Source organism: Typha latifolia, chromosome 5 (assembly GCF_019914945.1).
Source record: "Typha latifolia isolate L0001 chromosome 5, TyphaL0001v2, whole genome shotgun sequence".
NCBI classification, from domain to species: Eukaryota; Viridiplantae; Streptophyta; class Magnoliopsida; order Poales; family Typhaceae; genus Typha; species Typha latifolia.
The window spans coordinates 12,843,545-12,871,420 of record NC_133090.1 but is presented as its reverse complement, the minus strand read 5'-3'; the positions used below and the strand labels follow the sequence as shown (position 1 = coordinate 12,871,420).

Here is a 27,876-nt window from a genome sequence, read left to right as displayed (position 1 = left end):
GTAATCATTATATCGGTAGAAAATATTTTTTTTCTTACTTTTTTTTATCAGGAATTACGTATGAGAGAGAGGGGTGAAATAGTAAGTTATTTAAATAAAATCGAAAATTAATTAGGAATTTTTTGTTAACATTTTGATGTGTTTAACTATTTAATATCTACCTCCCTCTCCTCTCACTAATATTAATGAAAAATATGAAATGATCATCTTACTCTTAAATATTATCTCTTTCTCTACTCTAAAATAAAATTAGAATGCTCACCAAAGCGTTTAAATTAATCACATAATATTTTCTATGTAACAAATAGCTAATAGAGAGAATTTTGTTTATATATTAGAAAGATGAATAACGTCACGAAAAATAAATTGTAAAAATCTATATATAAAGTGTCAAGAAAAGGAGTTGCTAATAATTATAGATAATCTCATTTATCATAAAAATTTATATGCTAATAGATGCACAAATAGAGTGGGGACTAGATGAGAAGATTGAGTTATTATACAATAAAAAAAAATTATAGAAAGTGTGTCGTTTAACAACTGACTATTTATTGCTCATGCAATCATACTGTATAAATAAAAAGTATAAGAAACCTAATAAGAGATAGTATCTGTCGTATACTGTTAATAATAAAATATAAAAAATAAAGCGTAAAAAAGACAATCGCAAACACAAAACGTTTTACATAGAGAAACTTCAAACCAGGTAAAAATAATCATGAATTTAAACTCGAATCGAAGTCAATCACTAAACCTTGTAATTGTTAATAAGAAGCTTATAAATTAACCGCCAATTTTCACGACTCAATCTGTACCAACTTTATTTGCTAAATCCCGCGATACACTGTTTTTTGTAATAAGTTTCCAAACTTCATGATCATTAAGACAGAATTCTTTCAAATCTGATGTAAATACGTGTAAAATGAGATCTAAAATAGAGAAGTGATCTCTAATGACCTTCAAAATATAATCTCAATATTGATCGATATCTTTTTTAAAAGATGATCTCTAATTTAATATTTGACGACCGATTAGATTAATCTTTTATATTCTTAGAGATAATAAATATCTTTTAGAGATAAGATAAATATATTTTTAGAGTTTGTTTATAAATTCTCTAAGAGATAAATAAATAGATATAGACCCAAATCTAAGTCAAATCCAGTTTAAACTCCTATTATTTTTTTTTCTATCCAGAGAAAATGCATTCAAACACTCAATGATCCGTTCGAATGACCAAGTAGACTGTTGGTGAAACAACTGCCACCAAATACACCCACATGGTTTCCACCTGACTTGTTGACTACACAATAACAAGATAAATACCCCACAATCCTACAAATAATTCAACAAAAGAGACCCAAAATACCATAAGCCGCAGTAAGCCCTAAAATACATATCCATATACATTAAATAGAGTAAATATCTATGTACCGCAATGAAATAGATAAAAGAGACTATGAGTAACTTTTCATCAGCTCATTCGCGGACTCGAGCTCAACTAATAATCTAAAAACATTTCCACTAAAGGTGATGAGCACAAAGCCTAGCAAGTATACTCCTCTATAGTCTAAAAGTAGTATAAGAAATGACGTCATAAAATATGCACGTATAACAACATGATCATGATAATGTATCCATGCAATATATCTATCATGTTCATATCTACAACTCACATATAATAATATAGGAATACATGATATGCATCGTTTAAACTATCAAATATTTGCTCTCATGCTCCCACAGAGTATATAGCCATAAATCATTATGATATGCTCATCGAGCTATCCACCATATCATAAATGCATGCTCACAAATCATATCATACATCGAGGAGGGATAGACATCTAACGGTACTATCACTCGTACATGCCCGGCGACGCTATATATGACTGTGTCTATGGCCAAACTAAAGACCCCAGTCATAAGCTCATATCTCTCTCTTTACAATCATCACCGCCCATAGTAAGATAGTCAAGAGCACTCAACTCAACAATAGACATCATGACCCTACGTCATCGGGTACCGCTAGGTCTAAGACCCCTACCTCTTAATCATAATTTCATATCACCAATGTCTAGTCTCTGACAGAGCAGTGTGATCGCCTGAATGTCATTGAGGTTAACGACCCCAGGCGTTGACCATTAATCTTATAGGCACCATACAATGAAATATACTCTTAACCTTGGGTTGAGTTAGTGAATGGCACTACATAGTCTAAACTTAACTACGTGGTAATACATGCAAATAATGTAATGATCACATCATCAATCCTATGTCATGTACATCAAAATTATCATACTCATGCACCAACAACCCGTAAATAACTATGAAGCAGTAAAGTAAATATAATAACGTTGAGCAATAAATAAATTATTCGCACACATGTGATTTGTATATCATGAATTCATAAAGTCAACATCACACCAATGTTACATTATTCTTAGACTACGGAGGATTTACTTGCCTAATAAATTTTCAAGTTAATCAACTTCAATCATGCCACGGATCATCCTTGCATAGCATGGAGTCCACCTCGATAATGAAAGTAATAAAACATGAGTATAATAATTCTACCACTAAGTAATTAAATAATCATACTGACATCCGATATAGGTTTGAGTAGGTCCATCCGAAAATCCTTACATTTATTAATCTAATAGAGTGGATATATTAATTATGACAGTCTGACGCACTATTAACGGTTATTAATATAATTCTCATCATATTTAATGTTCCACTAGTTATTATTGATTCGAAGTAAATAAAATATACCTCGTTGGGTTAATTTACTTTAGTGGATATAGCCGCACATCTAATATATTTATCAAACTCCAATTAGAGATAAATTCCCATTAAAGCAATTTGTAGTGGTACTCCTATTTATTGTCTCATTTATTAATATTAATTTATGGCAATTACTATATCAAACAATACTATTCCTTATCGATAATTAATATTAATGTTTAAGTTTGCCAACAATAAATAAATAACATGACTTAAGTAATTTAAAATAATTAAGAAGTAATTATTTTACTTGGGCTACCTCAAAGCCCAAGAGTCCAACACAAGTCCATCAGATTGAGCCCAAGGCCCTAAAGGAACTAACCTTGTAATGCCTAAAAGCCTCTTGGGCTAGGCTGCAGCCTTAACCCAAACAACATTGGTTGGGCCGCAGCCCAACTCACCAACTTGGGCTGGGCTGCCTGCAACGCAACCCATCACTTGGGTTGGGCCGCACCCAACCTAAGTCCGAGATGAGCTGGGCTGCACTCAGCCCAACCTCACAGCCAACCTCCCATCCTCACCGGAGGCATACCGGCAAGGAAGGGAGGGGCTGCTGGCGATTGCCGACACCGACAATCGGCTACTCACTTGCTGGCCTTCCTCTCCGGCCAGGGGAAAAGGCACACGAGGCATCGACCGGTGAGGAAGCATGATTGACATGGAAGGGAGAGCTCAATGGTGACGAGGTAGCGGATTGGCAAGTCACCGAAAAGATCAATTAAAGACCCATGCTAGAAGGATGAGGGGGTCGAGGGGAGTGTGCACAGTGCACGAGTGGCCAGCTAAGGTGGCCGGCGACGAGGGGAAAGGCTCCTCCGTGGTCGGCGGCCATGGAGTTGGCCCACACCGTTGCCCAAGCTACGAGAGCCCCGAAGCAAGGTGCCAACAACTCCCCCTTGCGGAGGTAAAGTTGTCGAGGCCGACGCGGGAAGGCATGAAGTTGCTGGCCGACCAATCATTCGACGAGGCTGACGATGAGGAAGAAGGAAGAGAGAAGGCACTAACAAAATTATTTTCTTTTTCTTTTTCTATACTAGAACGGGATGTTACAGTTTGGATGCGAGTTATTGGTCATGTGTCATTGGGTTATTTTTTTATACTATTTTGACCATAATGATAACGTTTGAACATTTTAATGATGATTCTAAAACTGTATAGAATACTTTGACTGTAAAATTAATTTTCTATTTCAAACATCTCGTCATAACTTATACACATGCTCATACATAAAATTTAAATACATTACATAAATACAAAATATATTTTAAAACATAATTTATCAATTACATTCGTACAAATAAAAAACCTAACAATAAATATGTACATTAAGTTGGTAGATTAGTTTATCATTTTTCGCCAATGATTATCACATTTAACATTTTGTTATAATTGTTGGAAGATAAATATATTCTTATACTACCCATATATAAATATAAGTCAAACCTAAAACATGCAATATATAAGACCACACTTCTAGCCAAGGAGCTCGGATTTAATATGTGCCTATTTTAATTCATGTATACTCTTGTAAAAGAAAACGTATAATCTAGTATTAAGTTTATAAATTTAAGGATTTGTAGCTATCTATTAGTCTATCGTAAGTAGAGGTAAAATTGAGCCAAATTCGAACATCTAAGTTTAGGCCGGCTTGAAATTGGTTTTGAGCATAGTGTTTAATTGCTGGAAAATAAAATTTGATGAAATATCTTACTTCAGTGAATTAATTATTTTTAAAAAGAAAGTAAAACTTATTTTTTTTAGTAAATAAGAAATCACTTATTTTAATTGGAACAATTTCTCCTCAGCAAATAAAGACTTTGCCGACAAAATCCTCGCTAATATTTAATCTATTCTTAGAACTAAATAATAATAATAAAAAATGAGTACTTTATTTATTTTTTGGATTTCTAACAATCAAACACCCAAGAAAATATCAAGCTTGAATAGATTCAATTCAAGCAAGCTCAGACTAAGTTCCGAACTGATTTTAAGCTGCTCGTTAAATGGTAAGAATATTCAAGCGTAATTCAAGTTTAAAAGTAAGCTTGACCCGAATATACGCTTTGTTCGGCTTGAGACTAAGTCTAATTAAAAAAATAATAATTAATTAGATATAAAAAAATAAAAAAATATTTAATTATTGAATCAGTTTAAGAGTTCCTAAACGAATTCGGAGGGTGTCTGAACTCAAAGCAAATATGGCCGGATAAGCAACTCAGACTGGAGACATATTCACCCTTATTCCAATCGTACAGTGGATAAGGGAGAATAGCGTTACTTTATCTACGCCGTATCCCCGAACCAAATCCACTTCCTCTAGTCTCCCACGCACACAGAGACATAGGGGGAGAGAGAGAGAGAGAGAGAGAGAGAGAGAGAGAGAGAGAGAGCAATGGCAACACCGTCGCTTAAGCGCTGCTGCCTCCTCCTCTCCTCTCCCATTGGGAGAAGACTCCAACTCCAACCTCAAACCCTAACCCCAACCCGCCCTGCCTTCTTCTTCCATATCAAACCAAGGAGGAAGAAGACCCCCTCTTTCTCATCTCCCTACAGATTCCTTTGCGCCGCCACCGGAGCCGGCGTCAATGGAAGCGACCTGATGCTGGGAAAATCCAAGTCCTCTTCCGAGCTCTGCCTCTACAACACCATGAGCAAGCGAAAGGAGCTCTTCCGGCCCAGGGTGCCCGGGAAGGTGGGTATGTACGTGTGCGGGGTCACCACCTACGATCTCAGCCACATTGGCCACGCACGAGTCTACGTGACTTTTGATGTTCTATACAGGTCGGTTCGTGATCTCAGACAGAAATTTTGGTACCCATGTTCCCGATTGAAAGTAATCGTGTTTTGTTGGGTGGTTTTATGACATAAAGCTGTGATTTTTGTGCCAGTATCGTTGTTTTCTATTATAATATTGAGACAACCGGGCTGGGAAAGATTGTCTCATCAGGTATTTCTGTCGCAAAATTTTACATATACAAATCTCCAATTGGTATCTTCTTTGCGAGATTGCATCGGGAAATTGGTTTTGTGATAGATTTAATTATACCATGATATGTCTTCTGCCTGTTGCTTTCTGATTGATTCAGTTACCGATGTAGGTTCTTCCCTATTCGGTGAGGATGTGGTAGCGTTTCCAGATTCATATCTAATTAACCTGCTGCATTTCGAGTAATAAAGCTTATGCTGTTTGCTTGTTTGCTGAGCATTTTTGGGCTTAAATGGATCAAGAATTTCCTTCTTTTCTTCATTTCTCACTCTCTTTTTGGAAGGCTGATTTCTGATTAGTTTTTATCTTTCATTAACATGCACGAACAATTTGAGGTGAAAAACATTGATTGAGTTCTCTTACTGGTTGTACTGTTGCATTGTACATCACTATTTCTCCTCTGGAGTTTAGGTAGATCATGTAATGACGTCATGCTTTATTTGACAGATACTTGCAGTATATGGACTATGAAGTTCGTTATGTCCGGAACTTCACTGACATTGATGACAAGGTGGCTTACTTCTGGTTTATCCGCACATTTGTTTGCCTTTTTAAAATTTCATCTGTTTCTCCAGTAAATATACTGAATCTTTATGATTTCTGAGCTTTATGTCACATTCTTCTTAGGAAATTCATAAGTTCTTCTGTTTTATTATATCAGCTATTGATACTTGTTAGAGAATCCTTGCTTACCATTATAAGTTTGTATACCAACTGCTTTTCTCACATATCTACGACAGGAAACCTGAGTTCTGCACTTCTGGAATTCTGTAGATAATTACAAGGGCAAATGAACGGGGAGAAGATCCTATAAGTTTGAGCAGCCGCTACTGTGATGAGTTTCAGTCGGACATGGCTTATCTTCAATGTTTGCCTCCATCTGTGGAACCCCGTGTTTCAGAACATATTAATCAGATTATAGATATGATTAAGAAGGTATATTTAAAATTTTTATTTCTCTTCTACAGGCTTCAGTTTGTAGTCCTTCCTCTTGGAAACCATGTGACACAAGTTTTACTTTTGGCTGAATATGACCTCTTTATTTTCATAATTTAAGCATGGAAAATTAAAACAATACTGGATATAACGACCACAATTTTATCAGTTAGTTATATGTCGCAAAATTTCATAATGACATACCACTTTCCTTTATAAGTTAAACTGCATGCTCAGACCTTCCAATAGTTTCCACCAGAAGTGTTCTTAAATATCACTTTATCTCTTATTTTGCATTATGGACAACTACGTGTCTTTAGTCAGGTTTACAGTCGGTGCTTTCAGTCAGTCAAATTTATGGATAATTTCTCTCACATATAGAGCTAATGAGGAATTTAGGTTATTGTGATTTCTGCCTATGTCTAAGGAGCAGGATGAGGGTGAGTTGTTAAAGAATGCACATTATAAAAACCAATATTTGAGTGCTAATTAGGAATTTCTTATATAGTATTTGTTGCTAAAAGCCTAAAATAGCACCTTTCTCCTTGCTCTGGTGTCTGGATTTCACCTCAGATTTGGGTCCAGAATAGTTCTTTCTATTGTCAAGGAGCATCATTTCAGGGAATTATCAAGGTGATAAGTGACAATCTAAGTGTCGTCCCACTTTACTGCATATTTTAGTCTGGAATAACTCTTCAATCAATTGTCAAACAATTATCATGTCAAGGAGTTGATCAAGGTGAAAAGTACCAAGTACCGAGTTGCTCTATCCATAAAATATCTCATGGTAGACATAATGACATGCATCAAAGAACTTAAAAGCTTAAGATATGAATATATCAGGTTACATTATCATGAGATTAATGAAAGAAGACTATTCCAAAGCTAGCATACATCTATGCTGCATAAGGTATGAGGATATCTTGATATTTTACTAGGCAGAAAATTAGACTGCTCTTTGCAAGATAGCATAAGTTCCCTAGAACTGAATAGTCATAAGCCCCTCTGAGTGGTTTTGTTATCAGGATTCTTTTGGTTGTAAGAACTTCAGCTTAAGGATTGGGATGGTAATCTTGAAAAGACCCAAAAAGGATGTCCCCGGGCAGGAGGCTCCTCAGAGGGGCATGGCTCGTCCCTGAAGAGATTTTGTTACTTGTTTTTTATAATTTATACCCATGATCACTTATATAAGGGGGCAAGCCTTATTGTCACATTAATAATGCCCTCTAACCCTGAAGTGCCCTAGCTTAAAACCTTTTAGCAGTGTGTCAAATTATGGAAGATTAATTAATTTAAAGATAGGGCGTTCCATTGCATGAGACTGCTGATGCAGGGTCTAGTGCAAGAGAGATATACACACCATTTCCCTCATTACTAAAGATTGATTCAATGTTGTTTGATTGACACTTGTTATTCACTCTCCTTCCCAACTTAAACCAAACAACACGTATTGGAGTGAATTGACCATATGTAGTGCATTACTGTCTATATATGTTTGAGTTGACATGCAACAATACAAGTATCAGCATCAAATGTTGTTCTTATTTCACAAGTCGCTTAAGTTTTCTGAATAAAACAAAGAAAATGATATCTATGACTTTATAAATTTTATTATTTATTAAATAAGAGAATGTTAATCACGATGGTAGTGCATGTGTATCATAATATTGAAAGAATTTTTATGTAGATTCCATGTCTGTACAATTAACATGATTTCAGCAATCATTACATTACGTGACTTACGATTTCTTATTGAACAGATTCTCGATAAAGGTTGTGCATATGTGATAGATCGGGATGTCTACTTTTCTGTTGATAAATTTCCTGCTTATGGTCGATTATCTGGCCGAAATCTAGAAGATAATAGAGCTGGAGAAAGGGTTGCTGTGGATAAAAGGAAACGAAATCCTGCTGATTTTGCTCTATGGAAAGTAAGAAAGGGTCTCACTTTGCTAGTTTTTTTACACAGCTTTGTCTTAATTATCTTCCAATTGGTGGGTTTTAAAACTAAATGACGGTCTCAACTAACTCCAGTCTGCCAAGGATGGAGAACCATACTGGGAGAGCCCCTGGGGACCTGGAAGGCCAGGATGGCACATAGAATGCAGTGCAATGAGTGCAGCTTATCTGGGGCATTCCTTTGACATTCATGGTGGAGGGGAGGACCTTGTCTTTCCCCACCATGAGAATGAAATTGCTCAGAGCTGTGCGGCCTGTAGTAGCAGCAGCATAAGCTTTTGGATGCATAATGGTTTTGTCAATGTAGACAATGAGAAAATGTCGAAGTCACTTAAAAACTTCTTTACCATACGGCAGGTACATATAGCACAAATAATTGCTTTTCTCCAATTGCGATATTTACTTGCTCTAGGACTTTCTGATCTTATCAGGTTATAGAGCTGTACCATCCACTGGCTTTGAGGTTCTTCTTACTTGGCACACATTACAGGTCCCCAATTAATTACACAAAAGCACAGCTTGATATTGCATCTGATCGGTTGTTCTACATTTATCAGGTATAGTAAGGGACACTTTGTTCCTTCATGTGCTGAATATAGATGTCTAATTAATCACTCTTGATGGTTGCAGAGTTTACATGATTGTGAAGAAAATGTTGGCGAGCAACATCCAATCAACCTTGATGATTCTTTACCTGCTGATATTTTAAATTGCATCCAAAATCTTTGTCGTGATTTTGAGAATTCAATGTCCGATGATCTGCATACTCCTGTGGTGTTAGCTGCCCTTTCTGAACCTCTCAAATTTATTAACGATCTACTTCATACTCGTAAGGTATAAGTAATGAGCACTGTCCTAAATCTCAAGGGTGTTGCTGTTCTTGGTCCTTAGTTTCTCAAAATGCTTGTCAGAGAAGAGTTTGAGTTTGTTTTTGCTTTACATTCTGCAGGGCAAGAAGCAGAAATTAAGATCTGAGTCCCTCTTTGCTTTAGAAAGGCAAATAAGAACTGTGCTTTCTACCTTAGGATTGATGCCTTCGAGTTATAGTGAGGTGGGGAGAATAGTTTTACTAGTACATGCTTAAGATCCGTAACATACTGAAGAACACTATCTTTTGCAGGTTTTGCGACAGTTGAGAGAAAAGGCACTAACTCGAGCTCACCTAACTGAATCACACGTGTTGCAGAAGATTGAAGAAAGAAATTTAGCAAGGCAAAGCAAGCAATATGAGAGGTCCGATGAGATCAGGCAAGAGTTGGCTGCTTTTGGGATTGCACTAATGGATGGACCAGATGGAACATCTTGGAGACCCACTGTACCTCTTGATATCCAGGAGGGGGTAGTGTCAACTTGAGTTACGAGAATTTCTGTTAGAATTTCCGAACAACACAGATCTTCTATATGATCTTCTATATGAAATCTTGATGTTTTTACTAGGAGGTATCATGGGAACAGATATCTGTTTTATTCCCTGTTAGGTTAATATTTTTCAATGGATTTTGCTGTTGTGATAGATACATGATTTTTTATTATTATTATAAACTTCTTATGTACTGGATGTCTAAATTACCTTTGAACTAAGAATATATATACTCCTCTGCTTTCAATACATGGAGATGATTTTTTTTCCAATTTTTTTTAGAAAAGGGGATCCGGTCCAGTTAATCTTATTTGAAGAACAAAGAACACGAGGACAGGACAAGCCGGGCAACTAAAGAGCTCATATTGTATGGGACTTTTTTATGGCACTAATTTTCCAATTCGGATTCGGATCCGGATCTTATACTAGTAAATGAGATCCTTCCATTACTTTTGTTACTAATCGTGTGATTATCCTATCCCCAATAGGATCATTAGTCGAGGGGTACTTTGGTCCAGCAAAAGAACGAATTGCAAAAGTTCCCTTGGAAGTTGGAAGAATTTTTATTAGGCACATGAGCGATGAGGCTGGTAAATTCTGTGGCACCCAAAGCATTCTTCCCATTTATTCTCTTGCTTGCTGCTTCCAAACACTCATTTCTTAATTCTTGTGGCCGTTGATGCGTCTCTCTGGTGCACTCGTTCTCCTCGTTTGATTACTGTTTACTTCCTCGTCGCGTGGCTCCCTCCTCTCCTTTCATAAGTTTGTATCAACTCCATAAGCAATAAGAAAACCCCGCTCCACGGTAGAGGACTGGAATCAAACAGATGACGAGCGTCGCCCTTCGACCCGACCGTTGCTTCCTCCTCGGTCGCCGATTCCCACCTCACCCTATCACTACGAGCTACCGCCACCACCTAGGCCTCCTCCCACCCTCCCGGGGTGGGCTGCGGATCAGGGCTTCGCCCTCCGGTAGCGGAGCGAAAGGGGAGGCGAAGGAGGCAGAGGAGGTACGAGGTGGAGTTCTTGCTGGTGTTGAGAAGGCTTCGGCTAAGGAGGAGGAGGGGGAGGAGGAAAGCTATGAGGGGCTTGAACTGAAATGGCCTCCTTGGAAGAACTTGCCAGAGCGGTATAAGCTTATTGGAACTACTTCGCTTGCTTTCGTCATTTGCAATATGGACAAGGTACTCCCCTTTTGCTTCCTGTTTGCATTATCCATATTGTTTCGGTGCGTTTCATGACTAAACTATCGCCTTTGAGGTATTTGATTTGCATTTTATTCATATCAATGATCTTGCACTCAAAACATTTAGCAGCATCTCATATTCTTGTTGCTACATTTTTATGCTATATTTGGTTGCTCTTGTGGGCTATCTTTTGTGTCTGAAGAAATAGTTAAATCGTCACCTTCGACCAAGTGATTTTGATTTTTGAATTATTGAATTTCCTTTAAGACCCTACTTGTATATGATGCCCTTTAACGTCAGATAAAAGTTCTGTATTTTTTTGGGTAAGATGAACTAATGCTTTTATTTTAAATACTATGCAATTTTTCAGGTTAACTTGAGTATTGCTATCATTCCTATGTCACATCAATTTGGGTGGAATTCATCAACCGCGGGCTTAGTTCAATCATCTTTCTTTTGGGGATACGCCTTGAGTCAACTACCTGGGGGTTGGCTTGCTAAGTTGTTTGGTGGAAGGTTTGTTATGGGTAAAAAAACCCCTTGTGCAATGTTCTTGTACATGTAATAATCTTATAAAGCATCCTATTGGATCGTCTTTGTTGATTGATGCATATAGAACTATCATCTTCTTTTTGTTCCCCTATTCGTTCTTCTAGATATGTTTCCCACAGATTGTCTTTAGCATTGCATCAGGCGAGATATCTTGAGATGGACGCTTTTGGCTTTTCAATGTGATAAGCTGGCAGATCATCTCTCAGTTACGTTCTTTCTAAAATTGCTAGACAATGTGTAAGCACACAGTCAGGATTCAGGAATGAAGCATAATTTGGCAATGTGCCACATTTTATATGGTTTATCCATGTCAAAGCCAGTTGGCAATGCTTTATACATCTCGTTCAAGGTCCATTACTCATGATTTCAGCAATATGGTGATGTGTTCTTATTGTTTGCTTAAGGCCTACAATTAGTTTATGTTATAATGCTGCAAGGTATTCCAAAAGTACTAGTGCAGCAGATAGGTGTGGCAACTTATGCAGCATGACAAATATTTAATGGCCGTCACCTGTTAACCATATGTTTATTCTCATTAAAATCTTGTGTCTCAAAATGGTAGTGCAGGCTCAGCATTGATTTCACATGCAGCAAGATTGTGTTTCCTTACTGTTTAACCCTTTTATGTTTTTTCAGTGGTCTTAGACCATTTGTCTGTTGTTTATCTTATATTCTAGTCAGTGCAGGCCCTTTGTTTATTTTGATATTTGTAATACAAGGGTCTCCAATTTTTCTTGTACTTATTATTTTTTCAAATTCATCTGTGTTGATGCTTGACATTGTCTTGTAAATACAGGAAAGTCCTTGAAGTTGGTGTCCTAGTTTGGTCTTTGGCCACAGCACTTGTTCCTTTTGTAGCAGGATATATGCCAGGATTGGTTATGTCGAGGATTTTGGTATGTTATTTGTATCAAGCCTTGTTATTGCATGCATAGACACATATACATGCGGCATTGCAAGTAATAGATGTCCTTTAAGCATAGGCCATACGTATAACACGTACAAGAAAGTGTTCTTTTGCCAACTTTTGGCCCTTTAACTTCTTCTCATCTATCTTTCCCAACATTATGAAAATTTTGTTGGATGTAGATGTCATCTGTCTCTTAGAATTTTTTTACTTTGTACTTCTTATTTCTGTAAATGCAATGTCCAGTTTAAAACAACTACTATGACAGCATATTTTCCTCTCTTTTTTTTTGTGAGAGAACTACAAGAGAAATGTTAGTATGTTACCGCACAATGAAATTTTCTTCTTTTTAGGTTGGAATAGGAGAAGGTGTTTCACCATCAGCTGCGACTGACTTGATTGCAAGGCAAGACTTTAATAAATCATGTACTTCTTGGGAACTTAATTTTCTGTTTGTTATTGATAAATTATTGCATGAATTGCATATATGTAGTGTCCTTTCTCCATTTCATCATGATTCTTTCTAGTTGAAACAATCTGACATTTATTATCTTTCTATTTTCTGAAATCTATCAGATTACTCAATTTACTTCATTCTTGTCCGTTTGCAGATCCATACCCTTGCAAGAACGATCAAGAGCAGTTGCAGTTGTTTTTGGTGGCTTGAGCATAGGAAGTGTTTTGGGGTGTGTGTCTTAAAACCTTAATATTAATTTTATCAGGTGCCATGTTATGTATATTGCAATTCAGTTTTCTAAACAATAAAAAGTAGTGCTTTCTCTTTTACTATATTGATTTGTCAAGCAATGATATACATGACGGATAACACTCTCTTAAAGATTAGTATATTTTAATTATAATCAAAACCTTATCTTCTATATAAATTAATTATAATTAGAGATAAGTTTAGAGCTATGGATTATAGTTTTAACTTAATTAACTGATTTGGATAATCCATGAAAATATGTAGAACATACAGAAAAACCGAAAACCGAATATGATTAGTGGATCTCATAAAATTATCTGCATGCTAATGCATGTCAATGGTGGATAACAAATTCTGTAGCTACCTAGTTGGAACTAAATCAGTGGTTCATGGATTTTGTGCCAAGTGTGTCGACCGGCAGGACAGGGCAATGCTAGTGCCTTATCAACAGCATGCACGGGAGTAAAACTTTTTAGCTAACCAGCACATTAGTTCTATCCATTGTTTGTGCACTTTAATTGGTTCATTGTGCTCTTTAATCGGTTCATTGTGCTCTTTAATCGGTTCGTGAGATCTCAAGCGATATGATATAGGAGTTGTTTGATGCCCTCATCTCTGTAAAACTAGTAGAAAACTTAAGAGTTGTGAATCACAGTTCAAGTTATGCAATGATTATGCTTTGCATTTCTTGGATGAGCGCAGGATTGCCAATTCATGGTACTGAACTTCCATTTAATGTTGCATAAATGTGTGATTTTTATGTATGTGCTGGAAGAAATTGACTTTTCCCTTATTTGTTCTAATTGCAGACTCCTGTTTGCTCCTCCTATTATCCAGAATTTTGGTTGGGAATCAGTGTTTTACATATTTGGCTTTCTTGGAATTATTTGGTAAATACACAACTATAAGATGACATGGTATGTTACCTTGAGAACATTCAGTTTGGACTTTCTTACTCATTAGTTTTTCTTTGTGTCTGTACAAGGTGTTTGGGATTTGAGTTTGTTAAAGAGGGGCAATCATTAGTTGGTGGCAGAGACATCTTCAGTAAGCATCCGTTTTCTGCTTTTCTTCTTTGAACTACTATATTCTCCTAAGGCACATGTTTGTATATTTTATTAAACAGACTGCATGTTAGATTGCAATTTATTTTGGTTCAACAGTTGTATGATGCTAGGAATCTATGGTACTTGTTTCTTGTGGGATGTATTACTAGGGGTGTAAATGAGCCTAGCTCAAGCAAGCTCCAGCTGGGCTCAGCTCCGTTCGGGTCGAGATTGGCTCTCTCCAGAATTGAGCAGACTCGGCTCGGATCAATCGGCTCGATTTAGAAATAGAGGCTGCGGTGGAAAAGTTCGAAATCAGTTTTGAACTCTTGAGATATATATATACTTCTACATGATAGACTAGCTAGCTCAAGTTTGGCTTATTTAAAGCTTGAGTGGCTCGCGAGCCGATGAGCTTGTTTGACTCCCCTAGTTATTACTGTCTTAATCTTAGTGGTAGTCATGTAATGTCAACAAACACCCAATGACAGAACCACTCTCAGACATTTCATTTAGTAATAAAATCTCCATTTAGATGTCAACTTATAGAATTTTTACAACTTCATAGAATCTAAAACTACATGATTATAAAGGCAAAAACAACAAAATACTAGGACAAAAAGGGCATAAACTTGTAATTGAAAAGTTTCTAATGTTAATCATGTTTAGACCTATTTCCCCTGCCAAAACTGCTACTAGTAATATAGTACTAAAGAACTAATAAAGTTCTTTGTTGTTTTAATAACAAGAGAAGAAGATGTTTGCTGTCTCTTATAATATCAGCCAAAGGTTCAGATAGTGTTAGGCTCCTCCGAATACAATGACACCAATGGCCGGCAGTTCCGAAGCTGACAGTTGCTTAACTTATATGCTATTTAATAACAACCTAGAAAGTTTGTGCTTTAGAAATTGGTAAGACAAGTCATATAATAGTGTTATGATACTGGACCAATAGATCTCAGCTTTGTTCTAGATAAAAAGGTTTCTTGGGAGCCCTTTAGCTACGCATAATTCTTATAGTGTTTAATCTTGTCAAGTGAACTCACATTTATTGATATCTAGTAACTACTACTTCTATTTTGGTTGCTTTGACAAGAATTTCTTACGAGATCTATGGTAATGCTTGCTAGGTGTGGACCAAAAGTCGCCGGCTATTAATGGCCACATCTTGTCATCTTTATCTTCGCAAAAGTCATTAGATGAATCTTTGAACGAACTGGGTGACTCTCTTGAGGTATGATGAACTTCCTGAGACATTTAATTGCACGTGTTAGTTACTTAATTCAGTGCTTTCCTGTAAGATTCTAATTCCACAAGCATATGAATACTGACTACTTTTTGCTATTACTTTTTTAGAAATTGCACATAGATTAACTAGATTGTATAAGATCTGTGTATTAAGCAAGATATGCATGTATTACTGATCAACATTGTAAATACATGGAATTCAGATGTGGTACTAACTGCTAACAGCTGAAGTGGTGAGACACAATGATTTGATGAAAGAAAAAGAATGTCAACTGTCAAATCACACTATCTATTACATCAAATCATACTAGTATCTGCTACTGCGTCAATTACCACTAGCAAGCCACTAGTTTTGTGCACCAATATAACAGCACTGGCTCCATTTATTATAGCAATGCCAATATGTTTGTATCGACTTCTTTTTTCCATCAAATATTTAGATCAAGATAATCAAAATAAGCATTTTGGTGTTATATGATGCTGTCACCATGCCCCTAAATACCTTCTGTTCCAGGGATACCTTAAGAAAAGTTTTTCTGATGAATTCACATGGAACTCTTTTCACTTAAATCTTGCTTAGTTTTATGATAGGATCATTGCAAAGATAAGGCAAAATAAATCATCCAAAAGAGAAACCTCTCTAATGCTTTAAATTGTTGAGATTATGCATCTTTCTTTACTAAAGGCTACTTGGATTGCAAAAAGGAACAGGATAAGGTCTTATCCTGATTCTGTCCAACAATGAACAACCTCACATTTTGATATGTGTTGGGCTCTTATGCTGTGTTTTAATAAGTGTTTTCAGTTGTTCACTTGGCTGATTGACCACTTATCTGTTTGGCAATAAAGAGTGTGCCTTAGGGAATATGCTAAATTCCCTACCTATTCTTTTGACTGCCAATTCCCAACTACTGGTATTTCTTCAATGAAACAAGTCCAAGCACCTAATCCTACTGTCTTGAAGCTAATTTATGAGCTATATGATATCTAACTTGCATAGGCCCCCCATAAAACGGCTTTACAAAAATATGCTCACTTACACTGTTTGCCTCATGAACATGATTGTTGATGGATTCAAGCAAAATGCATGCATCTGCATAGATGCAGTACATTGATGTCAACCGGGGCATGAACTCTCAGAGTAGTTTTTGCCAATACTGATTGACATTCTATGTGAAATACTCCTAATAGTTTTGACTTTTGGTCATATTGGGAAGAGCTGGACATTTCTCTTACTCATAGACAAGCTCATTGTGCCATTTAGTAATTATCTAGACAGTTAATTAATATTTTGTTTGCTCCATAGGATGTACCATGGAGGGCATTTTTCAAAAGCCAAGCAGTATGGGCAATGATATATGCTCACTTTTGCGGAAGTTGGGGACACTACACTTGTTTGTCTTGGCTACCAACTTTTTTCAGGTATGTTCACTTCATGCCATTTAAAATCAAAATTTCCTTAAAAGAAGGTATTAACATTATAAAAATGGAGGTCAAGTGGCCTTAATGTGAAGCATTACTTTGTCCCTTTTCTCTTAGAAGACAGTATCTACTACCATCTAACTCTGGTCACTGTAAAGGTGTGCTCTAATATTTGAATTTTCAGACTATGAAATATATTGACTAAACTTTATTGAGCCGTTGAATCTAGGTTAGCAAACACAAACATGACTCTTTTTTTCTTCAGTTTGACTTCTTACATATAATTAATGTAAGGAAAATTGCTACCCGTACCCAATTATGATGGACATTTTCAAGTGGATTGGTGGGTTCAAAGTGAAAATTTCCAACATTAGCTGAATACAGGCCACAAAGCGTAACTCGGAGTTGAGAGGGACTGATTGAAAGATTTGCTGGACTGTGGACTTTGTTGTCCACCTAATTTCAACTATCTTCAGATATATATTACATATTTCCAAATATCACAAACTTAAGAAAAACAACAGCTTGTTATGAAATGTAAAATGCCAATTGGCCGATAGGATGATTTCATATTGACTGTGCTTTAGACCTGGTGCAATCAAACAGAACACCCTCCAAATGCTATAAGAATGTAAGAATCTTGACAAATAGGTGGTCTAATAACTCCAGCTACGTGTTTATTTGTTTTGACTCCCATTGTTCTGGACTAACCTACAAAGGTTCCAACTTAACAAAAGTTAGCTTCTCTACGAGATGCGAAGTTGCAAACCGTGACTTACAAATTGGTCCTAGGACCTAGAATATTGTCAATGTATCCAGTCATTCACAACATATGAATACACTGTATGTTATCAAGATGTCAAGAATAGTGTAGGGATTGAAACTTAAAAAAAAAGAATTTAAATATTTTATAAACCACATCCTACATTTTACCTATTTTGTGATTTATACCCCCTCTTTGAGGATTTTGTAATCCGACCATTTTTTTAATAATTCTTGCTTAAGACCTAGATTTCTTGGATGATATTAGCAAAACAATATTCTGCTATAATATACAGAATAATTTATAAATACTTAAATTACCCTTGTTTTCTTCATCTTTTCTTTCTCTTCTATCTTCCTCCCTTTAATAAACATCTAATAAATTAGCCAAGAACTAATTAAATAGTTTTAAATAGAGGTAGAGGATGACTAAAAGTTCCATCTTCTTCGGCGAACTTTCAGTCAACGCAAGGATAGGTAGAGGAGGAGAAAGAAGAAGAAGAAGAAGAAGAAGAAGAAGAAGAAGAAGAAGAAGAAGAAAAAGAGAATGAGGAAGGGGAAGACGAGGGAAGGTGGTGGCAACTAGGGCTGTCAAAAAAGCTCATCAGCTCAAGCTCTAAATAAGCCGAGCCGAGTTGGGTTTTTCAGCTTGAAAAGTTAAATGTGAGATGATATTATTTATATTTTATAATATATATCAAAAATATATAATATGTGAGATGATATTTTATATATATACCAAAAATAATTGTATAGATGTTATATAACATAGTAGGTTAAAACAACTTCTATTAACCCAGCTAACTTTGGTTTGAATCCTATCCTTCACCATTTTATTTGTTTTTTTTCCTATATAATACTATAATTTTTGGATTGAGCTATAGACTAGCCCACGTGAACCCATTAAGCTTATGAGTCATCAAGTCGAGCTCGATTCTCATCAAGTTAGAGATAACCCGAGCTGAGCTCAACTTTTCTAGCTCAAATCGAGTTCGAGTCGAACTGGGCCCAATTTGCTCAAGCTCGGCTCATTTACACCTCTAGTGACAATGGTGAGAGGAGATAGCCACCTCTAGTGACAATGGTGAGAGGAGATAGTTGGGGAAGATAAAGGAAGATGGTGGAGGAGTATTTTAGTAATTTGATTGACATCAGTTAGTTAAAATAATGTTAGGTAAGTCAATAATTGTGCTCTCTGCAACGAGGCAGCAATACTGGAGTATGAGAAGAGCAAAATTGAAAGAAAAATAAAATAAGAATTATAGAAAAAAAATGAGAGGCTAAATTACAAAATCCTCAAAGATAGGGGTGTGAATCACAAAGTAGGTAAAATATAGGGTGTAATTTATAAAATTCTCTAAAAAAAACTATAGGTGTCAGAGTTGTAATATGATAAATCAAGCATTTTACAAAAAACAATTACTAGGAGACAGCTGACATGGTACAAAGAAAATGGTTGGTATAAGCTATACTCAAAATTTGGATAGAGAAACTATAGCAATTTCAATGTCAACGTGATCTCCCTCTTTGGAAAACATAGTAAAGAGGCTTATATTGAACCTTTGTGTTTAAGGTTTTAGTGAGGAAGTCAGAATAGGCAAAGCAAAATCATCAGGAGCATGTGTTAAGAGTTAAGACTGGATATAAACAAATGCAATTATCCACTGTGGCTGAACATAAATTAATATTAGTGTTTATTCTCTATAAGCTAGGAGTTTGTGCTTGAGATTTATGTTGGATAGAGCTTGTTCTGTCTCTTCTAATAACTTATGTTGCTATTTATTGCTAATGTTTTCTATTCATACTTGATGATTGCAGTGAGGAGTTGGATCTGAACTTAACAGAAGCTGCTTGGGTAGGTACTTTGTATTTTTTTAAGATTGAAACAACTTTTACTTTATTATTTTGCATACTGAAATTAGTGATTTCTCCTTTATAAAGGAAATTCAAGTGCTAGTGAGAAAACTAAGTCTTGCTATGGTAAAGGGAAGTTTATCTCATAAAGCAGTAATTTTATCCATGCTACCTACTAAACAGGGTTATTATGAGGCCGCTAAATGATGTGCACATCTAAGTCACACTTAATAGTTGCTAGACTTGTTAGAAACAATTGTTGACCCATGTCTTCATTTACCAATCATTAGTTGTACAATACTATATCTGCAAATCAAAATTAGATGTCTTTTCATCATATTCAGATACAGGCATAGAATGTTCCCATCTGGAATTAGGGGAGGCCCATAATTTACCTAGACACTTGGAAACTGAGTCTAGTGGCTACCATAAAGTGTAGGTGCTGCTAACCGGTCACTGCCGCCTGTTCTTTTCTATTAGATTCTCCAAAATCTATAGATGTAAATCTTCTAGGATGACACAGGCAACCCTAGCCAGGTTCAAGTCATGGACACTGTACAGAAGCATGTGGAGTAAAGGAAAGAGTAGAAAAGTTGAGAAGATTGGCAGAAACTAAGATTTCATTAGGAAAGTTAAATATTTGAGTACTATGTACTTCAAAGAAGGTAATTTTTCGATAAATTCTGTAGAGAAAATTTGTCATTTTAAGGATTAGAGAAGTATAAATTCATGGAATGGAATATACTATCTTGGCCATGGATATTCTTTCTTTGTTATTTCTGCCTCATCATAAGCTAAATCCTTGTTGCAGGTGTCAATTCTCCCTTCTTTGGCTTCGATTCTTATTACCTCTATCGCAGCACCTTTTGCAGATAACTTAATATCAAAAGGAGTTGAGATTACAAAGGTTAGAACTAACTTCAACATTCCTAGTTCTCTTCTTTTTTTTCATATAAAAGCCAGATAACATTTCCCTGATTTTTGACTTGTTATTATCAGTTTCTTTTTCTTGTATTATTATTCACTTTAGTGTATGTAGTTAACTTATACTTGGCATATATTTTAGTATCACTTCTGTAGTTACCATGATTTATTTCTTATAATTTCCTTTATTTACTTATAAGTCAAGTTTTGGTAAGAATACCATATGATGAAAATCATTGTCTAGATAACTGGAATAAGCAAGCTCCTCAAGCAGTATTATCATCAAGCAGCTTGTTAAGGCTCATGTTCCACTAAGTTGATATGCATTCTTTTTAAAATTGAATGAAACCAAATGAGCCAAACTTGCAATCTGAGGCTTGAGACTGATTTTGATTTGAGCTTGATCGGAGCTGGACTTGTCATGCTCGGGTTGGTTACTCTCTGGCACATTCAAATATGAAGAGGGAGAAAAGAATAATTGCTCAGCATTCAGGATATATTAATAATAAGGATGATTATGTCAATATGTGCTTATCAGCACACAGTGTGCTGATCAGCACCTATACAAGGACAATCTTGATAACTTTATCATCAGACTCCATCTTGTTTACTTACACTTCCCGGATCAGAATGCATACTGTAGGTTAATACTATGGTTCTATTTAGTGAGGGCATGAGAAACCTCTTGTGAAGCATATATCTCATTGGCAACTTGCCAGCATTATTCATGCTTCATTAACTCCTCGTAATCACTCAGATAGACCAAAGCGAGCACCATTGAAAATTATTGTCATATTTTTTATTAGTTACAGTTACAGCTACTTGTATAGGAAGCACACGGCAGTTATGTTCAATTATTGATCTGTCAACAGAATGCGGTGATTTAGATATTTTATCTTTTGAGTTTAATAATATCTTATGACCATTTAATTAGGAAAAGTTGACTTGAATGACCTATTTCATTTTGTACGTGTAGGTTCGAAAAATTTGCCAAACAATTGCCTTTTTGTCTCCTGCAACATTCATGACGCTTTCCTCTTTGGATCTAGGACTGCCACATTGGGAAATTGTAGCATTTCTTAGTAGTGGGTTAGCACTCTCCAGTTTTGCCTTGTCAGGTATTGCGTTGTTGTTTTTTTTCAACATTTAACTCTTGCGTTGTTTGCTACAATTTGTCTCTAACCCAAAGCAATTCTTCTGTTGCTATTTTCAGGGCTTTATTGTACTCACCAAGATATATCTCGTGAATATGCCAGTATACTTTTGGTATGCCATCCAATTCCTTCTTGATTTTCTTGTTAAAATCCATTACAGGAGACTTACTACTGCAATGATGTTTGACTTTGTCACTAGATTCATGGAACGGCATACTTTTTTCTCCATATAAGTCTCTCCCACTGAATGTGGTCATTCTTTCTTCTAGGTTCTTTCCATATCTAGAGGAGCTTTGAGAAAGTTGCTCCTCGATTGAATTACCCAAAGCTGCAACCATAAGTTCTAACTGTTAACTAGATTTTCCTGCTTCATGGCAAGCCCATCTCTTACCAGATTTTGCTTCTGTCAGGATTGAGACACTACTTTCTAGATGGCTAATCTCAGGTTGATAGGGAATCATAAATATCTGTCTATTCTTCTAGGAGCCTTCTGAAACTTGAGCTGTAGCCTAGCTGACTCCATATCACTTGGAGTAGGCTTCTATGAGAACAATGATGGATAGTGAAGTTGTGCAGCGATTGACTGGGATTATTTTCTAGTGGATGTCTAAAGTGTCCACTTTTCCCCCTATTGTCCAGCCTAGTTAACTTAGCTCCCCAAAACAGTAAATGAAAGTAGCAGCAGTGTTTTTTAGTTGGAATAGCATGACAGTTTTAAAAAAATCACAAGTATCAATTTTCCACAGGTTTGATACTTTGATGCACAAACATGCCCTAAATGCACATATAGGCGGTCTTCTTAGAAGATAATTTATTTCTTTACATAAGTGAATGCATCTTGAATTGCAAAGTGATTGTATCTTGAATTGCAAATTGTTCTTTGGTCACTTTGTATCACCTGGTTATGGGGACTCACTGCCTTTTTCTTTCTCTCCTGACCTAGTTATCAAAATATATCTTTATTTTAACAGTAAGATTCGAATATGTCATTCTGTCTCAAACCTTGCTTTCAGTGTATAGATTTACTTTCTTCATATCTTCTCATATGACTGAAGAAACAATTTCCTCTTCTTTTCCGCCCTAATACCAATCATGATTGTGATCTAAAAGTTAAATGATTTAGCTCTTGATGTGTAGATCACTACTTTTCTGAAATATAACAAGAAAAGTTTCTTGTAACTCGATGGAGAATAATGGCAGCAGTATTTGCCTTCAATTACAGGGTATTACAAATACAGTAGGGGCAATACCTGGAATTGTTGGTGTCGCCCTCACAGGCTATCTTCTTGATTCAACCCATTCATGGAGTGTATGTCCTCAACTCTTTTTGTGTCCAATTCTACTTTCTTCAACTTGGTCCGACTAATGGCTTCTTCTTTATGCAGTTATCACTCTTTGCACCCTCTATCTTCTTTTATTTGACTGGTACAGTTGTATGGTTAGTATTTGCTAGTAGTCAGCCACAGAAGTTTTCCAAGTGAGATTCAAAACAACTAAGTTCTTGCGACGCAACAGAGATAACGAGGGGAGGGCATCGCTCAGCAAAGGAAGCATATGAGCACTTCAATTTCAAAATGAAGTGGTAGGTCCGAAGTTTACAGGATTGTTCATAGTGGGATGCACTGTGGGGGCATGATGGAAGATATATATGGAAGAGAAAAAAAAGGGTGAGTTTTCGTGGTACATACGCGTATGTATTTATGTAAGTATAATGTCCTGCTTAATTTATACGGTAATAATGTATTACTTGAATAACCATTATTTGATTATAGTGTAGATGAATTAGATTCAGTTGATCTGTCCGAATGCAAAGGAAGAATTCATTTAATAGCAACCCATATAATTTGCAACTTGCAAGATTATTCAATCTATGATCATATTAGCAGAAACCCGTGTTGCTTGCATACAGACTGACTGTTACAGTGAACTCATTTTATTTGTAATGCATTTGTTTTAGGAGTAATGCACTCATTTTATGCATCGGCAAAGAGTAAAATGCTCTTTTTATTTGTAAACATATGGGTGAGTGATCTTTATTTATGCATCATGTACAACACAATTACAGCAATTATTATTCTTGTTTTATTACGTATAAATAGAGCAGTACTCATAAAGAGAATACTCCTTATTTATGCTCTTAATTCTCCTTTAATATAACCATAAGATGATGATGCAACTATTTCGTCCAGAAAAGATGAACAATTCCACAGCATCACATTTGGGTTACGATATCAATCATATAATTAATAAATAAATAACATAAACATATTTATGCAGTATAAATGCATAAAAGCAACCGAAGGTACGCGTTGATGGATTTAAATCAATCCACTTTCAGAGGGAAGATACCGTTTTCAACCACCAAGGCACGACTAATAGATCAATAATAAGACTAGCAGAAAATAAGAAACCAAAAAGCATCTTAAATTACACCAAAATGTCCACACAGAAATATGACATTTGAAGAGTTAAAAACAGAAGAAATATCTAAAGAGTTCGTCCACAATAGGCCAACTTCCCTTTTCTACTCTATGCAGATCCAGACACCAAGTACAGACTAAAACCCTAATCTACCTTCTAAACGGCAATAAAACACATTCTGAAATAAGATCATAAGATTAGATTCAAATTAGTCATTTCCTCTTCTTAGAAGGTGGCTGGGGAAGCTCTTCCTCATCTTCTTCTTCCTCATCCTCCTCGTCATCCTCTTCACCATCATCATCATCATCGTCATCCTCGTCATCATCGTCGTCGTCATCCTCGTCTTCGCTTCCTCCTTCACCATTGGCCTCAGGGTCATCATCTTCTTCGTCTCCTTCATGATCATTCCCTTCTCCACCTGAGAGGTCGTCTTCACCTCCATCATCGTCCTGGTCATCTCCATCATCGTCATCGTCTTCATCATCATCGTCTGACTCACCATCATCCTTGTTTTCAGGCATAGCTTTGGATTTGCTTTTGCTATGTATCCTTCAGACAAAATTTGCAATCGTTATGACAAAATTTGCAATCGTTATGAAAAGAACTGACCACAAGTTCAAATGACGCTGGTATCCCAAGAAATGAAGACGGCAAAAGGGAAAAAAGATCCAAAAGATTGGCAAGGAGAAGGCTCCTACCTATGAATTACTTCCAGCTCTTCACCAGACAAACTGTTTTCAGTTGGCAATGACCCCATCTGAAGAATATTAATGAACAAAATTGTAGAATTAAATGACTGGAACATGAGCTACTGATAATCATCTCATCACAGTTAAAACAATCAAACATCGAAGAAGGAACAAAGGAAAATAATTCCTGTATTTGGCAGCATTCTTATATGCTAAGAAACAAGCAGAGAATAATAGAGCTAATTTAGCCAAGTGCTTCAATTCTAAGATCGAATTAGAGACATTAATGAGATCTCGGCGATCAAAGAACATGTCATTTTAGAAGTGAAGATCTTATAGTCCACCAAATGTAGCTTTAAAGTGGCAGTGCATTGGAAGCTTTAAAGCAAACCCACAAAGAAGGCATCTATGAACCACGGACACCTCTCCTAGGGGGAGGTGTCCGTGTCGGACACATGTTGGACATGGACACGCGTGGGACACGTGTCTGAAGTATCCTTAATTAAAAAAATATAAAAAAAAGTATTGGACACGGCAGGACTGATATCAGTGTTAATGGGTCAGGTTTGGATCCTTTTTATTAATCCAAATCCAAACTCAAAATTAATTTCCCCAAACCCCCACCCCTTGGAGAAAATCTCTCACTCTCTCAACCCTAAATCCTCACCTTGACGAACGAGCGGTTGCAATAAACTTTTTCTTTAGATGTATCAATAATTATGTATATTTTATTTATTTATTTATTTCGCCATGTCCTATGCCGTGTCGGTGTCCTATTTTTTCAAAATTTGCCATGTCGCCGTGTCCGTATTGTATCGTATCCGTGTCCCATGTCCGTGCTTCATTGGAAGACATACAGGACAATAATATGTATACATTCTACATCAAGAAAGAAAGATCTGAATTAAGCACATATTCAATCAGGTAAAATTGAGTTGTTATAGGCTATCCATCTGCTATCAACCTGTGACTACCACATGAATCACTTAAAGATGGCTGCTTGAAGGAATTACTGCACAGGAATGGACACTCTGAATGCCTCCCATCCAAGTTGGTGTTCTAGCGTAGCTGAGATTCTCAGACTACATTAATTCAGCTTTGTAGTAAAGGTCACACATGAAAAGTTGAAAAGAGTATCAAATAAAATAATTCTTCTCGAGGTTTCCATCATTTATCAAGAGATTAAAGCCTAACAATCTGCCAGCAATTATGCAGAACAACGATAAGAACAATTCTATGTAGGGGAAAAAAATCTGATCCATATGTAACAAATAAGTACGATGGAATCACTTACAGATAAAGCAACACTAAGTGACATTATCCAAATTCCCCTTGTAAGAACTAAGAAGTGACTCCCTACCATGTTAAGACACATATATCTATAACATCTTGTCATCTAAAAAGAGGAAAAGATGGAAGAAAAGAGAACACTCAAAATATCTTCCTAGGTCCTGCATTTCTGAAAGAAAGGATTCAGATCGGCAAAAAACCTTGAAGTATAATCTCATCACTAAGCCCAAAATGGACGGACTACTGGATTATGCTGGGTTGATCATCAAGGTGAGAGATCCTACAGTCCTTGTCTCTATAAAGCATATTATGTTTCTCCTACATAACTAAAGCAAGTAAAAAAAAAGTTCGATAGCAAACAGATTAGGGCACCAGATCAAGATAGGATGCAAAGCTTATTCTAACAAATACTAATCTCAATCAATTAGATCACATCAGAACTTTATTTCAAGATAAAGCAACATCTATTAGAATTAAAGCATGAGAGCATAAGGCATGGCAAACCTGTATCATCAAAGCCAACTCAGAAACAGAACAAAGGTAACTACATTGAAGAGAAGAAGGTTAATAATAGTTGAAAACTCAATATGAACTAGTTATTGCCATTATCATCTGAAGCAGCAAGTAATTCTGATCTCTATCACAGCAAGTAGAGAAGGATCAAAATCATCTCCCAAACATATTCGACAAATAGTTGTAGGGAAAGAAATTGATGAGCCAATACAGATAACATATAAAAAGAAATGAAATACGAAACCTAAAAAAAAACATAACATTAAACCAAGTCTCAAACATTGGGACCGGAAGGTCCAAAGACACTCTGACAAACAGAGAAACTACGAACCAGAACCCCAGCGTCAGCAGTGGAAGTTTCAAATTTTGCATACAAACATCACAAAATAACAACTTTAAACCACCAACGTCAAAATCCATATAAAATCACAGAAAACCCCTTAAAAAGTTAGAAAAAGCTGCATAAAAGGTAGAAAAGAAGGCATCCTCACCGCCAAAACAAGCCAAAGGAGGGACCTTTGGGCAGCCAAAAAGGTCTCCGCGACAAGCAATTCCACCACGGAGACAAGAACCGCATCTCCACTGCTTTCGCTTCGGCACAACGCCTCCATCTCTGCTGCCCAAAAAACAAAACAAAACAAACTTTTTACCCACAAAAAGCGCAAGAAAAAAGGGCAATTTACTCGAAATTAGAACCCTAGGAGAGTGAAATCCCACGAGAAATTAGGAAGAGAGAAGAGCGCCGAGCCGAGATCTGCCTTGCGATATTACAGTGGTTGGGGAGGTAGGGTTTTCTCAAGGAAAATATTTAATAAAAGGGGTACGAAAGGGTTTGAATTAGGGTTTTGGGTGTTACTAGGGTTTTAGGCTTAGGGCTTTTTCTTTTCTGTGAACAGGTGGGCTTATTAATTGCTGACCGAGTGCCTAGCAAGTAAGTGGACCAGAGCCCCATGTCCAATAGTCATATAGAGTGGACTTGAGCTTCCCCAAATAATAAAATATAACCCTTATTTCTTGAAGTCTAAAGGGTAAAATATTTCTTAATCATTTTTGTTAATTGGGTTAGTTTTCAATCATTTTAAACAATTTATATGAGAATAAAATAATTTTAGTTTTAATTATAATTAATTAGATTTAACTAGCTCAATGGTATTTTAGAACAACACTGATTTC

The 27,876-nt window shown here is 36.2% G+C and overlaps 3 protein-coding genes across 9 annotated transcripts; 2 read left to right on the top strand and 1 right to left on the bottom strand.

The window, feature by feature from the left end:
- The first annotated feature begins 5,100 nt into the window (after positions 1-5,100).
- On the top strand, positions 5,101-10,277 carry LOC140788497 (cysteine--tRNA ligase CPS1 homolog, chloroplastic/mitochondrial). 4 transcript variants are annotated; one of them, XM_073137758.1, is made up of 10 exons: positions 5,476-5,568; positions 5,676-5,734; positions 6,221-6,284; positions 6,548-6,709; positions 8,470-8,640; positions 8,744-9,025; positions 9,100-9,225; positions 9,299-9,502; positions 9,618-9,719; positions 9,789-10,277. In XM_073137758.1, exons 3-10 carry the CDS (start codon positions 6,234-6,236, stop codon positions 10,020-10,022), a joined length of 1,332 nt encoding a protein of 443 aa, XP_072993859.1. In that variant the 5' UTR covers positions 5,476-5,568; positions 5,676-5,734; positions 6,221-6,233; the 3' UTR covers positions 10,023-10,277. The 4 variants fall into 4 exon arrangements, with proteins under 4 accessions (XP_072993857.1, XP_072993860.1, XP_072993859.1 ...); XM_073137760.1 differs by having other exon boundaries at positions 5,533-5,568; positions 6,514-6,709; XM_073137756.1 differs by lacking the exon at positions 5,676-5,734 and having other exon boundaries at positions 5,101-5,568.
- Positions 10,278-10,691: 414 nt separating this feature from the next.
- Positions 10,692-23,640, top strand: LOC140788498 (probable anion transporter 6, chloroplastic). 3 transcript variants are annotated; one of them, XM_073137762.1, is made up of 16 exons: positions 10,693-11,212; positions 11,586-11,731; positions 12,564-12,663; positions 13,028-13,080; positions 13,286-13,360; positions 14,190-14,270; positions 14,366-14,427; positions 15,557-15,660; positions 16,981-17,096; positions 19,677-19,713; positions 20,524-20,619; positions 21,613-21,754; positions 21,850-21,902; positions 23,013-23,099; positions 23,176-23,228; positions 23,306-23,640. In XM_073137762.1, coding segments are annotated over exons 1-16 (1,563 nt in total). In that variant the 5' UTR covers positions 10,693-10,855; the 3' UTR covers positions 23,307-23,640. The 3 variants fall into 3 exon arrangements, 2 of the variants coding, with proteins under 2 accessions (XP_072993863.1, XP_072993862.1); XM_073137761.1 differs by having other exon boundaries at positions 10,695-11,212; positions 23,176-23,640; XR_012109029.1 differs by lacking the exons at positions 23,176-23,228; positions 23,306-23,640 and having other exon boundaries at positions 10,692-11,212; positions 21,686-21,754.
- Positions 23,641-24,193: 553 nt separating this feature from the next.
- On the bottom strand, positions 24,194-27,640 carry LOC140788496 (uncharacterized). 2 transcript variants are annotated; one of them, XM_073137755.1, is made up of 4 exons: positions 27,421-27,640; positions 27,195-27,319; positions 24,910-24,968; positions 24,194-24,760 (listed from the first exon to the last, which is right to left on the bottom strand). In XM_073137755.1, the coding sequence occupies exons 2-4, from the start codon at positions 27,312-27,314 to the stop codon at positions 24,424-24,426; spliced, it is 516 nt and encodes a 171-aa protein (XP_072993856.1). In that variant the 5' UTR covers positions 27,315-27,319; positions 27,421-27,640; the 3' UTR covers positions 24,194-24,423. The 2 variants fall into 2 exon arrangements, with proteins under 2 accessions (XP_072993856.1, XP_072993855.1); XM_073137754.1 differs by having other exon boundaries at positions 27,195-27,316.
- Between the last annotated feature and the right edge of the window lie 236 nt (positions 27,641-27,876).

Coding starts and splice junctions, on each gene's coding strand:
- LOC140788498 (XM_073137761.1), top strand. CDS start 10,856: ATGACGAGCGTCGCCCTTCGACCCGACCGTTGCTTCCTCCTCGGTCGC. Junction 14,428..15,556: donor TGGTGGCAGAGACATCTTCA/GTAAGCATCCGT, acceptor AATGCTTGCTAG/GTGTGGACCAAAAGTCGCCG. Junction 23,100..23,175: donor ATTCAACCCATTCATGGAGT/GTATGTCCTCAA, acceptor TTCTTTATGCAG/TTATCACTCTTTGCACCCTC.
- LOC140788497 (XM_073137756.1), top strand. CDS start 5,180: ATGGCAACACCGTCGCTTAAGCGCTGCTGCCTCCTCCTCTCCTCTCCC. Junction 5,569..6,220: donor ACTTTTGATGTTCTATACAG/GTCGGTTCGTGA, acceptor TTTATTTGACAG/ATACTTGCAGTATATGGACT. Junction 6,285..6,547: donor TCACTGACATTGATGACAAG/GTGGCTTACTTC, acceptor GGAATTCTGTAG/ATAATTACAAGGGCAAATGA.
- LOC140788496 (XM_073137755.1), bottom strand. CDS start 27,314: ATGGAGGCGTTGTGCCGAAGCGAAAGCAGTGGAGATGCGGTTCTTGTC. Junction 24,969..27,194: donor TCCTTTGGCTTGTTTTGGCG/GTGAGGATGCCT, acceptor AATATTCTTCAG/ATGGGGTCATTGCCAACTGA. Junction 24,761..24,909: donor GAGCTGGAAGTAATTCATAG/GTAGGAGCCTTC, acceptor TTTTGTCTGAAG/GATACATAGCAAAAGCAAAT.